Here is an 883-nt window from a genome sequence, read left to right on the forward strand (position 1 = left end):
TTATATTTACAAAATAAAATTAAGTTGGTCAGTGAAAACATTGGATTTTTTTTCTATGTACTTTAGTCAATTAAATAAAGGTTAAAGAGAATGAACAGATAACATATTCTTGAATTTATGGCATTTCACAAAACGTCCAAACTTTTCTGGAATTGGGGTTGCACTTAGTTTTTTTACAAGTTCTATATGTGATATTCAGTTTTGTTTTTTGCCAGATTTGTAACTGTTGATCAAGAAAACATTTCAAACTTGACTTCATCTCTTTCCTGTGTGTGCTGCAGTTTTATCCACAAAACGAACACAACGGAGTTTAAAAGCGCCACGTTCCCCAACGCCGGATCCAGACACCTGCTGGATGACAGTGTGCTGGAAAGTCACACACCCACACGAGGGCAAGCGGAGAGCTCAACACTGTCTAGCGGCATTTCACTGGGTATAACACACAAACACACACACACAAAGCTACTGGATCATAGACTGGATCAGTCTTTTTTTATGAATATATGTCATGATCTTATGATTTCAGGAAGCAGTGAAGGGTCGGAGCTCAGTGAGGAGATGTCTTGGCCTGCCTTTGAGAGGTGAGTCTTCTAAAACATTCCCACTTGCAAACCCCGTCAAGGACAGTTATACACGCACATACATGACCACATGCTTGAGTACATACGAACACAGCATGTCATCATGGAACATGCTGGAATCTAACGTAACCCTTCCCGCTTCCCACCAACCCTCCTGAACAGAGACTCTTCCAACGCTTCTCTTCATCATCATTAACTTAACACAATCACTTTTCTCCAAGACAGCTTTTGATTAATCTGTAATTGATTGTTTATAATGCGTTGACAATCTCAAGTGTGACATAAACCTGCTTTGAGACTCT

General features: G+C 39.8%; 1 protein-coding gene across 1 annotated transcript in view; it reads left to right on the forward strand.

The window, feature by feature from the left end:
- Positions 1–215: 215 nt before the first annotated feature.
- Positions 216–883, forward strand: part of LOC107574911 (ras-specific guanine nucleotide-releasing factor RalGPS2-like) — a gene marked incomplete at its 5' end in the record, with an annotated part of 9369 nt that continues 8701 nt past the window's right edge. Inside the window, 2 exons of the mRNA XM_016261336.1 lie at positions 216–433; positions 527–581. Coding sequence (XP_016116822.1) covers positions 216–433; positions 527–581 — 273 coding nt within the window. The remainder of the gene's footprint in view (positions 434–526; positions 582–883) is intronic.

Source organism: Sinocyclocheilus grahami, unplaced genomic scaffold (assembly GCF_001515645.1).
Source record: "Sinocyclocheilus grahami isolate Dianchi unplaced genomic scaffold, SAMN03320097.WGS_v1.1 scaffold2384.1, whole genome shotgun sequence".
Lineage (NCBI taxonomy): Eukaryota > Metazoa > Chordata > Actinopteri > Cypriniformes > Cyprinidae > Sinocyclocheilus > Sinocyclocheilus grahami.